Source organism: Hyalella azteca, unplaced genomic scaffold (genome assembly GCF_000764305.2).
Source record: "Hyalella azteca isolate HAZT.00-mixed unplaced genomic scaffold, Hazt_2.0.2 contig1933, whole genome shotgun sequence".
Classification (NCBI taxonomy): Eukaryota; Metazoa; Arthropoda; class Malacostraca; order Amphipoda; family Hyalellidae; genus Hyalella; species Hyalella azteca.
Window position 1 is genome coordinate 153,216 of NW_025932225.1, and position 13,185 is coordinate 166,400.

Sequence of the window (13,185 nt, forward strand, 5' to 3'; positions counted from 1 at the left end):
GAATTGAGCTGGCCGTAGAAAGCTCCGCGTACGTTGTAAATACCATACTGCGCGCTGGCCTGCTACTTATGTGTGACATCCTAGCTCACTTTCCGCACTGTTTAATATTTCTGGCTTGTGTTAATACAGCAGTAGTCGTGGGTGCCTTTCTTCCCCGCATTGATACGGTTATGATGAATAAGTATTACTATACCATGACTCGCACGTTAGTTCGGCATGATTGTTGCCTTGTATTGCATGTATTTGTCACATAAAATCTTATCTAAAGAGATATTTCTACTTCCTTTTTCATGAAAAACGACAATGTTTATCGCAGTGAAACAATCTCCTTTATTTTGTGTGCTATTTCACCTTCTTTGTGCTCGCATGGTATGAATCATTTTATGAGTAACAGATTTGAAATTTCTTATCATCATAGGATTGTCATCGGTAAATGTTTCCAGTTCGTCCAGTTCGTAATTTGAGAAGGACAGAAATTTAGTAGAGAGTGTTCAAAGACGCGCAACAAGAATAGTTCCGGGCTTGAAAGGCAAGTCCTATGAGGAAAGATTAAAGATTATGAAACTTCCAAGCCTCAGTTATCGACGTCTGCGTGGGGACCTCATTGAAGTATACAAGTATACTCATGACTTATACAAGGTCCCAGAAGGATTTCTAGAATTTGAAACAAGAACCAACACCAGGGGCCACGGCTATAAACTAAAAAAACAGCGTTGGAACACATCCATGCGACAACATTTCTTCTCGCTTCGAGTCACCGACATGTGGAACAGCCTCCCTGATAGCATCGTTGACGCTCCGAGTATGAACATCTTCAAAAACAGACTAGACGAAGCTATGCCGGAGCATATGTTCAGTCTTAAAATGCCTAGCAAATTACGGACCAGGCAATAAGTCCAGCAGTTATCTCAATCAATCGTCAGCTATAGAAAGATCGGGTTCCAATGGCCGGATCCCTTGTGAATCAAGTCACGAAAAGTTCAAGAATCGGCAACAGGCCATTGGCCAATTTCTTCAGTGCCGACACTTCTATTATATTATATTTTGAATCGGTTGGGACCAAGGGATAAGGAGACTTCGAAACTAACTCATTTACATTATCATCCAGCGTTGTGAAACTTGCACCTGCATTGCTGCTTGCACCTGCATTGCTGCTAGCACCTGCATTTCAAAATATTTTAGCAGATAAAGCCGGCGTACTATTGATTCTGTTTCATTTATCAAGATGATGAATGTCATACATGTTCATTTTCTATCATTATGAAGGCAATAAAAATGCATATGCTGACATGATTAGGGCACTGCGTATCTGTCTATTAAAGTGATGGAGGCAATGCCTGTTCATGCACTGGCATAATACGCAAGCCGAGAATGCGTGTTTGTGTTTTTAATGAAGACGGGGCGTGATATGGTGCTATTCACGCGCATGGCTGCAGCAGCTGTCGTCGCCGGCCTCTCCGCGCCGGCCAGTGAAAGTGCGACGCAACTGCGCGACTGTCGTGTCGTAGAAACCACGCGTCTCAGTGGAGCAGGGATGAAACCATGTGCAAACTAGTGGTAAGAGGGACGAAACCAATGTGCAAACGAGTGGCGGGAGGGACGAAACCAATGTGCAAACGAGTGGTAGGAGGGACGAAACCAATGTGCAAACGAGTGGCGGGAGGGACGAAACCAATGTGCAAACGAGTGGCGGGAGGGACGAAACCGTGCGGTGGTCGAATGGCAGAAAAAACGAAGCTGTGCAGCAGTTGAGTGGCAAGTGGACGAAACCAATGCATAAGCGTGTGGCGACGAAAACACCAGCACTCTCGAGTGGCAGGAGGGGGATAGGCCACTGCGCGAAAGAGTAATTGGATTGAAGGGATCGGTGCGATTTAGAATTAGCAAGTAAGGGACCCAGCTCGAATTGTGGCAGGAGGCGGAAACCAACGTGATCAAGATAGATGTGGGAGAGTTAATGGTAAAGGGTAGTTTGATGACAATAACACATCCTAAGTAGGAGCAAACTGAGATGAAATAAAAAATTAATACAATGAACGAAAGAAGAAATCATAAAATGCTAATTCGTGAAATTACAGCACAGAATAAACTCTCTGTGGAAGAAATAAATATTCCTGAGACATGGCAATTGCGTTCATTTAAAGTCAATTCAAATCGTAGTTAACGAATTTTCAGCGGTCTCAAGTCGACATGAATCATTATTCAACGACCTAACTAGATGGAAGACAATTCTTAGTTGCTACCGTAGCTTGATCCTAGGTAGCGAAAGAACCTATGATCTAATACTATTATTAAGAAGCAGCCACTCAGTCCATGCTTTAATATGTTCTCTCAGTCTCGCTTGACGCTTCGTTTTCCATATGATCCATCATTTGCGGTCGCTTAGAGATTGATCTGGTACTGTCACTGAAAAGATGTGCGAAGTCAAAATTTCAATTATTGCTCGTCGATCAATATATTAGCCTTGTATTTTTCCATTTTGGTACTATAAATGAATCATTTAGCCGCCCGGTGGTAGCATGTAACAATTCGGACAGTATTACCAATGAGTGAATGTTCGGCGGTGTTAAGAATCGGCGACAGGTCTAGCTGCTTAATCAAAGCTGGAACCGCATTATTGGGCAGTTTAACCCAGTGGTTAAAGTTCAGATTACCAGGACTGAAGCAGAGAGTCTTGGGATCGATCTCAGCTACCTGTTACAATTCTGGTCAAATCGGCGAGGTGGCTTGGCGACCTAGCACAGCAACATTGGAACAGTGAGTTGCGTATTCGAGACCGCAACAAGATGTGTATATTCTGTGATGTTACGAATTGGCGACAGATCTAGTGGCTTAAACGAGTAATCAACGCTGACACCGCTTTATTCTAGTATAGTGTACTAGTATAATACTATTAATAACTTATTCTGATTGTGCTCAGTTAAAGTAAGTAAACTAGTCGTTAACTATACACTCAGCGTGATACTCAACGTAATATACACTCAAATATATAACTAAGTAATATACAGTCAGATATAGGTATATACTCAGCGTGAACTATACACTCAGCTTAATCCATCAAGTTTTTATTGATTTAAAATGAGCTATATATTGTCATTAAAAATATTAGGGCCTTGTGCAAAAATAAGAGGGTATTATGCAGTAATGTGGATATATATCCATGTGCGTACACGCCACCGTTGGTGTTTTTTTTAACTGTTTTTAACTGTATTGTTGTGAATGAATGAATGATTTAGTATTGCAACATTTATCGACCCATGTGGTTTGTAATAGTTTCCGCTAATAAAATTTCTCGTGATCGTTTTCTGTAAGAAAGTGGCAGAGAATAGCTAGAACGTTGAAGGCAGACAATCCTAAATTTTTCGCTAAACCAATCTCTTCCATAGACTGATAGACAGTCTAGAGACTCCTAGTCGGAAAAATACTCGTATATTTACCTACATTTATTAAAAATAAATGAATAATATTTGAAAAGCCACTAGCATATACATTGCAGCTTGTACCTGCGTCGCTTCTTGTACGATTTCACATGCAAATGATGCATTGTCAGTTACTTACTTGCTCTAGCGGTGTAAGCGGCTCTGGCCGGCCCAGGCCCCAGCCGCCAGGCGCCAGCCCTACTGGCTAGTGGCTACTGGTGCTTGCTGCAGGGCCGATTGCATCTAGCCCCTGGCCCCTGCATTGCTCTTGAAGACTTGAAATAAAATTCTTTTTGTAATATATTCTCTCAGTCTCGCTGTCAATCTACACTTTTCCTTTTCGGTCCGTTTTATCGATTGTGGTTGCTAAGTGGTCTGTGGCCTGTACCTATGTGGTCAGTCTAATACTGCAATAAATGAATAAAATAGGCATGTAAAATTAAGAAATCACGTGTCGTTACTCGTTAGTCGATAAAAATTATTGCATTAATTATTTCTATTAAGGTACTTCAAATATATTACTAAGCCATTCGGCACTCGAGACTTCGGGAGTAGCTTTATTGTATGCGCAAATCTGTAAATTTAGACAAGACGTCAAGACAAAGTGCGAGTCGGTCGTTAGACATTATGATTATTTATAAGAAAATAATTATCGTAATTAAACAATTTATATTCAGATTAGTTGGAGCGACTGATTTAGTCGTAAGCGATACATTTAACGTTATCCATTCCTATTGTACAACACTTCTCTTTAACTTCACTTCTTGTTGTTTGTTTGTTTGTTTGTTTGTATGCTACAAATCTTGTAATCGAAATTTAACACACTTTCACTTATCCTATCGATCTGAAATTATGCACACTTGTGTAAAGTTTGAGACAATTCATGAATCAAATGTCAAAATAAATAATTTTAGAAATAAATTTTTTTTTTTAATATTAAAAAAATTGAAAAAATAATTTTGTCAGCTACAAATCTTATAACTGATATTTGACATACCTGTCTAATTGATCTGAAATTTTGCACACTTGTGTGAAGTCAAGAGGCAATGCATGAATCAATTGACAGAATAAATAATTGTAAAAAAATTAATATATTAAAAAAATTTCATAGATTGAAAAAATTGAAAAACTATTTTTTATAATATTCGAAAATTAAATGAGAAATTCATTGTACATCTGTAAGATTGCAGACACTAGATTCTTTGGAAGTGTTGTCTTTAAAAAGTAATTTTTAAACGTATATTATTAATACTGCGTTTGAATTATATTTTTATTTTAAGGCCTTATGCAATGATGTTTTAAATCTATTTATTATCCTGTTTAGTGTTTAGTTTGTTTAATTAGCTGCAGCAGTTATCAACCTATATTGTTTGTACTAGTCACCGATAACAAATTTCTTCGGTCGGGTTTTCTGTGAGAAAAGTGTACACAAAATTGAAAATTTGATGGCAAACAGTACTAATTTAAACCTGCTCGAAGCACTCACTGTTCTGAAATAGTTACATATATGTAGCTAAAATTATGTAAATAATGTTTGTAGGTAACTTGCTGTATGCTTTTGTATTTTATTAGAGTGATTTGGATCATAAGTATGAAGATGAAGCTAAGTGTAACATAACCTATCGCTATTTATGTCTATTATAATTTTTTGGTGCAGCTCTAAGTTCACAGTAAAATTATTTAAAGTTATTTCTACATGCGGCCTAGAAGCATCCGTATTGGTATTGAAAATCGTCCCATAACATTTTCCTATCACAATATTTTGAAATGGGGGATTCTTTGACCTATCTTAGAAATTAATGATACGTTATTCACTTGTGTCAGTGTACTGTTAACGCTATATTTCTTCTATGATAAATGTGTGAACGCACTTGTGGCATTGAGACAGAATTTTACGCCGGCAGAATTACTTTAATTTCATTCAATTTAATGATTCATCGTATATTAGTTTAGGATTTAGATTCATTGGTGTAAGGTGTACAAGTCGAAAAGTGCTGGCTCTTTTTGGCTTATAATGTCAAAAAATAAACATATGAAACCCTTTTAATTTAGGCAAGTGTTTCCAAAATTTAGGCCAAAAAAATCAAAATAGTCTTTGAAAGAGACGTCCATTGTTGGGTTAGGATGAGATAAACTCGTGGATTTGTAATTTTGCTTTAGAGAACAGAAGCCAGTGTTGCCGGCGGGCGATCGCCGATCGTCTGCAGCTGCAGTGTCAGCTGCTGGTTTGTCGTAACTGCTTCTCGCAGTACTGGGTTGGAGACCGGCCGGAGTGGTGGCGTGTAGCATTCATTCCATCACTGAATTCAAAATTTGTTGCTGAACTCCCATCAGTATTGCAATATTTCCGAACACCATCTATCATGGCCGCTATCGATACTTCTATTACTATGCCCAATTACTCGTATGTTTTTAAATTCGAAGCAGATTTCGACACTCCTGCTCAACGGGAATGGATGCGAGAAAACTGGCAAATGTGTTTCTACTATGTAGGTTCTTACATGTTGATCATTTATGGGACCAAAATTTACATGTCTTCTCGGCCAAGATTTGAGCTCACAACGCCCCTTTTTATATGGAACGTTTTCTTAGCTACTTTTTCGGTTTGGGGTGCCAGCAGGACGTTACCGGAACTCTTGTACGTTTTCAAAAATCACGGATTCCACTACTCTGTCTGCATACCGGGACCAAGGTATGTCGGAACAGTCGGATGTCAAGTATTGTTGCATAAATATATTTATTCTTCGGTTTGCAAGTATTTCATTTTTATTCTATCAATATTACAAATTGAAGCATATTATCGTGAAATCTAATATTTAGCATTATGCTATAGTATCGAGTATGAGTCATACTCATACTAATTGTTTAAAAATTAGTTTCGGGAAAATTGAATACTCATAGCCCTAATTCAATTTCCCATTCTAGTACGCGCCGTAAATGAAAATTGTAGCTACACCTACACTAAGAGTTGTAGATCTCGTTGGTTTAATTATTTCATAATTTTTTTAATAAAATGATTGAAATTATTTCGTCCTTTTTCATCTATGGCGCATCTTCCTGCACGACTGCTGAAATTTGAATAGAAATGAAGCGTCGAAGATACTTCTTTTAGTCGACATCTGGTGAAAACTAATCGTCTCTCAGGTCCAGTTAAAAGTTATTTTTCCCGTTTGCCAAGTTGAAGACGGCTTTGGAGCGTTGATGGTGTAATTTCTGCTGAATTGTGGATCCACGTGTCATCGACAAACTTAATTTCTCATCATATCAGAAAATTTCTGGATATTTCTCTAAGATTAAAACTAGCAGTTCGCGTTATTATTTACTTTACGGTCAAGTTCAACGTGTCATATTTTCCTTATACTTTTGCCATTTTAATAGCTGTTTATTTAAAGCATCGTAGGCGGTGTTGAAGTAATGCTTTGATTAGTTTGATATATTAGCGAATGAAGACTTAGGTACCACAGACGAAGTCTATACTACTGTAATTGCTGCAAGACGTTAGAGTCGTGACAGCAGTCGAGCCATTGCAAGCGGACTTTGCTCCACAAGTGATGTCATCCGGTTGCCTTCTGCATGCTCTAAAACGGCGTTCGGAGGTGAAATTAAATCGCAAGAAATGTCTTGAATGTGGACGTTTATAAGTGTTGTATGTTTAATTTTATTCAGCTTCGTGCGATACCTGGGCCAGGAATGCTTTTTCATTACTATAATTCTAAAAAATGTGATTAATTGAAATTTCTGCAAAATTGTTCCCTATTATTTTCTTGTATCTTATTTGCAATATCCCTTGCCATTTCGAGATATGAATCAAATTGACGTTAAGTCCAATTACATTTTCAAATTAGTAACTATTTAAGAAGTGCAACGTCCGAATTCCGCTTGGCATGCGCACCGTTTTTTTAATCGTTCCTCGACTCGCTGTAAATATGTACGTGTTTTGCATTATATTCAGTGTATACTGTATGTATCACGACCGCCGTTTCCTGGCACACGAAGCTTCGTAAAAAATGCGATATTGTCCTATTTTCGTGTCGTGCAGGCAATTCATTAATTAACCGACTTGCGAGTTCATTCGACATTTTTGCTGTATTAAACATTTTATTTTCTCTGGAATCTCTTTGACTTAGAAATTCTATATTAGACGAGGACGGTTTTACGGTTTTCATCTAAATGTTGTCGAGACCAAAGCTACGAAAAATAAGGCCTGAATGCTCATCGTGTTGCTCGTTTCCGTGTTAATTTGACGAGGCCACACTTGAAATAATTCTAGTGAATTATGTGAAATTATTGTTTCCTAGAAATTATTACTGTAATATTTGAACAGGATTGCCATGACGTTATGAATTTATTCAACGAATAAATTTCTCTGTTTGTTAGCTAAGAATATAAACTTATTTATTTGGGTAATAAATTTTACGCCAAACTAATGTTTAGGAGAGATACTGTGTTTTTATTGCTTTTCAATTGTAATGGATCCGCTAAATTTCGAATTTATTGTACTGGTTGTAAGTCACGTATAGATAATGCGTCGACAATATTTCATTAGCTCACATTCATTTAAGTGATATGGGTGAGACGTCACCATCTTCCCATATTTTAGCCCAGCAAGTTTAGCCTTATACATTTCCACCCTCGCTCGGTAGGCTAAGATCGCCGATAACCCTGCTTTTATTGCTTGGGAAATACCGAGCGTTAATACTGGTTTCAAGGAACATTTATTTTAGAAGATAGAATGCGGGTTATGTGTTGTAGGTTAAATCATTTTCAATATATTAATTTAATTACGAAGTTGTCTGTGTATATTTTACAAATCAATGCGATGAGATCCGTCTTGTGAATACTTTCAATGATAGCTAACAGATATTTACCTTTCTGCTTGGTCCGCCGATGCTGTAAGAAATATGATACTGATTTAAATGTTATAAGTTCAAGGACGATGCAAGATTGTACGAAGTAAGTGTTTGGAGTGTCGGTGACCTGTTACATCATTGCACAATTGGTAACATGAAAACTGTTACCTGTTACGCATTTCACGACAGCATCACCAGTGACGCAACCACGTATTGAGTAACGCCCTTGCATACCGCATCCTTGAAAATGCCTAGAAGACCTGGCCTAACCTCGCACTTTTCTAGTAAACCTTTCACAGTTCCCATAAAAACTCTGTACGCGAACTCAAAAAATTGACCTTGACGTCACATCGTACGATCGTTCAGTGGCCTCTCAGGTTTATCTTCGGTTCTAGTGTGCAGTTTATTCAAGGGTCAAGCTTTTTTTCTGCCTCGTAAAGTGCCTCGTGATTTATTTGATAGGATCGTTCCTCTTTTTCTTTTGTTTTGTCTTCCGGGGATTGCGTTTTTTCTAGTTTATTTTTTCCTTTAGGGTATTATGTTTCTTCATGATCATAAATCTTACTTTGGCTCTTCAGTTGTCTATTCCAACGACCTATGGTGTTTTATAGTCGTTACCCTTCAAGTTTAAATGTAAGCTGTCAATAATTGCCGTAAACCAAATTGTATGAAATGTATGAAATTGCTTAAAGATGTTGATTGAAATTTCCAGAATTTTTAAGAACATTTCATATAATTTAAATATTATAACATTTGTTTTATTATGCTGTAAACGTAGATATTTAATGTAAAAAAAGTATTTGCAAATTAAAGGAAGTAAAAGAAGTGACGCATCAACGAAAAGTCAAAAACATCTATTAATGTGATGTTTTCTATTTTATATAAGTTCGAATTAAGATCACAAAATCTGGTCTATTGATACTTTCAACTAACGGAGTATTGAATTGTTGAGAATTGAATCAAATTGCCGTTTTTGTGAAGATTGAATGTGCGGTTTTTCTATTGCGCCTTATAGTCGCTTCGCCATTTGTGCGTTTTTTACGTGCAGCTCTGACCCGAATTGTGCAGTGTCTGTTAATTTTGTGCCCTGCCCTTGGGCATGAACATGTAGCGTTACTTTTGATTCTGCTCATGCTGTACCTGCTCATGCTGTACCTGCTCATGCTGTACCTGCTCATAAATAATTTTGCTACTCATGCTGGGCTGGGTCTTGATGTTTCTCCCAATATTCCTGCTCACTTTGCTTCTCGCACACCTAATGTCGTATATGTTAATGTTTTGTTTGCAATTTTGGCTCTTTGTTTTTCTTTTTTTTGCTCGTAATGCTGCTTTGCTGCGCTACTGCTCATCATGCTGCTCTTGCTCAGCATGCTGCTCTTGCTCTGAATGTTGCTACAGCTCCTGCTCAGCATGCTGCTCTTGCTCTGAATGTTGCTACACTACTGCTCCTCCTCAGCATGCTGCTCTTGCTCTGAATGTTGTTACAGCTCCTGCTCATCATGGTGCTCTTGCTCTGAATGTTTCTACTGCTCCTGCTCATCATGCTGCTCTTGCTCTGAATGTTGTTACAGCTCCTGCTCATCATGCTGCTCTTGCTCTGAATGTTTCTACTGCTCCTGCTCATCATGCTGCTCTTGCTCTGAATGTTGTTACAGCTCCTGCTCATCATGGTGCTCTTGCTCTGAATGTTTCTACTGCTCCTCCTCAGCATGCTGCTCTTGCTCTGAATGTTTCTACTGCTCCTGCTCATCATGCTGCTCTTGCTCTGAATGTTGTTACAGCTCCTGCTCATCATGGTGCTCTTGCTCTGAATGTTTCTACTGCTCCTCCTCAGCATGCTGCTCTTGCTCTGAATGTTGTTACAGCTCCTTTTAAGCTGCCCCTACCGTTGGCCTTGCCTTACAATTAATGTTTCTACTTTAATTCACTGAAGCCTGGCTGCAGGAAAGTGAGTTTGACCACGTCCTTGCTAGTCGCTGCTGGAAGATGACCTCATCGGTTACAGATCTACATTCAACCTCATCGCTGACATCGACTTGTGTACCCACGGAAACGTTTTTGTACGGATACGTTTGCTCTGAAAATTGCTGGTAGTGTGAGCAATCATCTTACAAGAGCGTTCGAAGCTTCGTATGACGCAAATTGTGTCTTATTGATGGGATTTATGCTTACTGTTTGTGAAGTTCTGAATGCGAATGTATTTCGTAGATATGCAACTATTTTGCAGATTAATGACTGTTAAAATGAACTTCTTGGCAATTGATTTACAATGGCTTACTTGCGTATGAAAACTCGGTCACTGATACCATGATCGCTAAATTTTATAGTGAGGGTTTAGAGGACTGCATTTCCTGCCACGTTTACTGCAGTCCACAAGTGCCGTTGAGACGCCTGAATCCCATTATCGTGAAATTAAGTGATAATGCCCGTGCATGCTTGTCTGCATCGTTCTATTCCGCGGAGTCTAGGATACTTCTTATCTTGGTTCAAGTTATCATGGAATCTAATTTTGTTATCGTTGAGTAGGGTGGTCGTGCTTTGTCGGCTTGTTGGCTTCTAACGCATTCACAATGAGTCAGGTAGAAGGCGGGAGGTTGCTTATCACTGATAAAGATCTAATCGGTGAGTCTGATGTTTATCTACGGATCAGTTGAAGTGCGTGCATGTTGATTGCAGCGGTTATTCATGATAGGCCTTGAAATTATGAGCAAAATTTGCTATCCTAGAGTTTATCTCATAGATGTGCAAATTGCGCATGCAAAGTCCAGGGAATTGCTCTCTTGGTTATCTTTTAGAGGGGTCCACTTACGATAAATTATGCAGACACATGAACTTTCCACAATTGGTTTTCGTCTACAAAGATGGGATTCTCTCACCCAATCGGCTTTATTTACTCCCCATTCTGATCTTTCAACTCAAAAAAAATTGAAATAATTTTTTGACGCGTCTTCATTGAGGTTGCTTACCTCCATATAAAATTTTTTTTTTCATTAGTTCGCGTTCATAATGTGAATTGAATATTCATTTCTAATGCTATTAATGGCCTCCATAATTTTTTGTTTAAGTACCACGCAACTCAATGATGCCTACACTTCTACAACGAAGCTTTAACCGATCGCCATGAAGTGCACGATCGAAGTCTGTATTTTCTTGATCAAGCTTGCTCGTGCTTCGGGTGTGTGTATGAGACGTGTGTATGTAGCTAGAACACGAGTATCCCCGTATCAAGTGGCGGTGAACAAACTCTAGATGCTGTGCAGGCATAAATTTAGAAGAGGTCGGGAATTTTGTCTGGTCATTCCTTGATATCGATGATTGCATAATGTCAATGATTGCATAACGTCGACGATTGCATGATATCGGCGAGTGCCTGATGTCGGCGATTACCTATGATGTCAATGCTCGCATGAGTTATTAAACGCTGACTTATATCGCTTTCAAGATTACAATTCTGAGCAATCTATAAATGTTAGAAACTTTTTTGTAAGATTTAATGAGTCGCTTTTAGTTTGAATTGAAACATTTCTGAAAGCATCATGATACATATTCACGGGCTAAAGCCAAAATCGTTTGTCTGTTACTTGGTATGATTAAATTACTTAACTCGGCAGATGCCTTGATCGAGTTTTGCACGCTACTATCACATTATCTGATTATGCAATACGCTCTTATCTGCGGTAATTATATAATGCTAATTATAAGTCGATTAAGTACTCTTTATGTAATTTTCAACCCTCGGCTGTTTGCACGAGTGTTCCTTACGCTAACTTGACCTTATAACATCTACCTTGACTCGGCTAGCAATCTTCCTCAAATGACCGATGAATTTTCATGGCCAGTGGTCCTGCCAATACCGTATTCTACCTAAAATCATTCATTACAGCAATCCTTATTTTTGGTATTGTTATGCAAAATACAATTTAGTTCAGTAATTAGTATCAACTCAGGAAAAACTTGGCCTAATGGAACCAATGAAGTTTCACGGCCAGTCTATCTATCAAAATATTGCTTTATTTAACTAATGAAGAGATGGTTCATTAAGAGATATGTCTATGATAATCTTGTGCTCAGGATGAACTGTGGAGTCTCATGGCGATGTTTGCGTTTTGCCAATATTAATGATGTCCAGATAAGAATGTTATTTTAAGAATTTAGTGTCCGGCATGTGAATCACTCCTTATGTAAGCGATAAATAAGCTGTGCTTTGAACGATTCTATCGCTCCGTGGCCATGACCATCAAATCAGACGCGGTCATGGCATACGTGTTGGGACAAATTCATGTCACGCATGTGATGCGTGCCGTGGCATGGTCATATCACGCATGTGATGCGTGCCGTGGCATGGTCATGTCGCGAATGTGATGCGTGTCTTGGCTTGGTTATATCTCGAATGTGATGCGTGCCGTGGCATGGTCATATCACGCATGTGATGCGTGTCTTGGCTTGGTTATATCACGCATGTGATGCGTGTCTTGGCTTGGTTGTATCACACATGTGATGCGTGTTGTAGCTGTGATGCATGCGACCAGCAGCTCGGACTGCTCGGTCCTCGCCCTTCACTGTACGCGTGATGGCAAAGTTACTCCTGCCCTCGCCTGTGAGCTGGACATGACTCCCGCAAATAGCCCTCGTGTGGAGGTAAACGTCCTCAGTTGCTGTGGAGGTTGGAGCTTGTGCCTAGCTGCCTGGTCGTCAAGGTCGGTTTCGAGTCTCACTCAAGCCTATCACTTCCCTTGTGTATTATGTTGCTGAGGGCCACAGTAGACTCCTGCGTTTGGTATTTTTTTTAATCCGAGACGAGACGAGACGAGACAACGGGCTCTGTCCCGGTTCGCAATAAAAACCGGGACAATTTTCAGCCTTCCGTTGGAATTCCGGGACGATACCGAGACGAGACGAGACGTCCCGGTTAAAAT

The 13,185-nt window shown here is 39.1% G+C and overlaps 1 protein-coding gene across 3 annotated transcripts in view; it reads left to right on the forward strand.

Annotated features, from left to right (window-relative positions):
• Positions 1-13,185, forward strand: part of LOC108667975 (elongation of very long chain fatty acids protein 6) — a 61,924-nt gene that overhangs the window by 35,398 nt on the left and 13,341 nt on the right. The window contains exon 1 of one of the 3 annotated variants that reach the window (XM_018155088.2): positions 5,616-6,111. The exons of the other annotated variants lie outside the window; for them this stretch is intronic. Coding sequence (XP_018010577.1) covers positions 5,783-6,111 — 329 coding nt within the window. The 5' untranslated portion in view covers positions 5,616-5,782. Of the gene's footprint in view, positions 1-5,615; positions 6,112-13,185 lie in introns of those variants that run through there. 3 annotated transcript variants of the gene reach the window in all.